General features: G+C 35.4%; 1 protein-coding gene across 1 annotated transcript in view; it reads left to right on the forward strand.

Moving 5' to 3' along the window:
- Window positions 1–1,132: 1,132 nt before the first annotated feature.
- LOC106518148 (CUB and sushi domain-containing protein 3) overlaps window positions 1,133–1,536 on the forward strand; it is a gene marked incomplete at its 5' end in the record, with an annotated part of 99,630 nt that continues 99,226 nt past the window's right edge. The window contains 1 exon segment of the mRNA XM_014009280.1: window positions 1,133–1,210. Coding sequence (XP_013864734.1) covers window positions 1,133–1,210 — 78 coding nt within the window.

Here is a 1,536-nt window from a genome sequence, read left to right on the forward strand (position 1 = left end):
CATTTTTTGCCCATTTTTTGCCCATTTTTTGCCCATTCTTTTGCCTTGTATTTTGCCTGAAACTCTCAGACTGAAGAAGTCTCTTGGAGGAGAGACGAAACGTTTCATTAGAGAAGAACCCGTCCAGAAGACCTATAAAACTTTTTTCTTTTTGATTTTTTACCTGGATTACTGAGATGCATCAGGACAGCTTTAGACATTCTTTTCTTTTACTGTGACACATTATATGACTGCAAGAAACTATGTTTTTGTACTAAATGCAAAATATTGTCCTTTGTCAAACAGTCTACCATGTTTAAGCACCTGGATTTCTGCTTTGTGGGATAAATGTCATTTTACACTGGGTAGGAAATAGTCTTTAAACATTTTTAACTACCATCAAAGCTATCCCAAAGCACAGATGAAATTATCCCCTTCCAGTTTGAGACGTTTAGCTGTTTTACTGAAGATATAGAAGCTCTGAATGTGCAAAACCGTAAATCAGGTAGGAGGGTGAAAGAGCTCAACAAATATTTCTTAGATGACAAAAAAAAAACCAGCTTTCTTTGATGGAAGAGGTGTTACTGTATTTTTCTACAATGGCTAGGAATGCAGGTTTGATGTGTAAAAGAAACTTCAAACAAAGGCAAAGAAGGCAACAGAAGAGCATTTTCAGATAGTTTGTCTCTAGCTAAAGCAATATAAGATTTTTTTTTCATTCTCTATTCATCTGAGARAATTTGCTTAGCCCTTGTCGAAATTGAAACAATGCATCTCCAACAAAACATATATTTTTGAAAATGCTTCTTAAAGTTTCTATCTTTTATATAAAATGTTTGGTGTCAGGTGGCAAATGTGTTAAAGTTAATTTGAATAAAAGGTTACATTTTGCCTGTGAAGTGTAGTTTTCATTTTTGGTCATTTTTTTCTGTGTATGCACTTCTTTTTTTTTTTTGTAAAAAGTGCTTTCATTATCTTTGTGTCTCCTTACAACTTTTTTTTTTATTTTTGTTTTTTTTGTTTGTTTTTACTACAGCATTTGGACATAACGAGTGCCCAGACCCTGGCATCCCCATCAACGCTCGCCGCTTTGGGGACAGCTTCCAGCTTGGCAGCTCTATCTCTGTGGTGTGTGAGGATGGTTTTATCAAAACCCAAGGAAGTGAGACCATCACCTGTCAGTTAGAAAGAGGAAAAGTCATGTGGAGCGGGCCTATCCCTAAATGCGAAGGTAAATATTAACAGAATCGTTGCCTAAATTAATATCTCGGGACCGTTACACCGTCCAAGAGACCATCATTACAGAATACAAAGAGACAGAAAACAGAAGCAAATGATACTGGGATGGTTGGTTACCATAAAAAGACAGGGAAATGGCTTTCTTGGAAGAAAATGATTAATTTTACCAGGCAAGTGCTGCCACAGAGATTGATATAATTAAAACGGTGATTCCATCACAACATTTGTTGATTGAACTGTTTAATATTTAAGTTAATTATGTTTAACATTTTTTATAAATAAGCCTGTGCATCTGGTGAGTGTCTGTAAGTATTTGAG

Source organism: Austrofundulus limnaeus, unplaced genomic scaffold (genome assembly GCF_001266775.1).
Source record: "Austrofundulus limnaeus strain Quisiro unplaced genomic scaffold, Austrofundulus_limnaeus-1.0 Scaffold56, whole genome shotgun sequence".
In the NCBI taxonomy this organism is placed as follows: domain Eukaryota; kingdom Metazoa; phylum Chordata; class Actinopteri; order Cyprinodontiformes; family Rivulidae; genus Austrofundulus; species Austrofundulus limnaeus.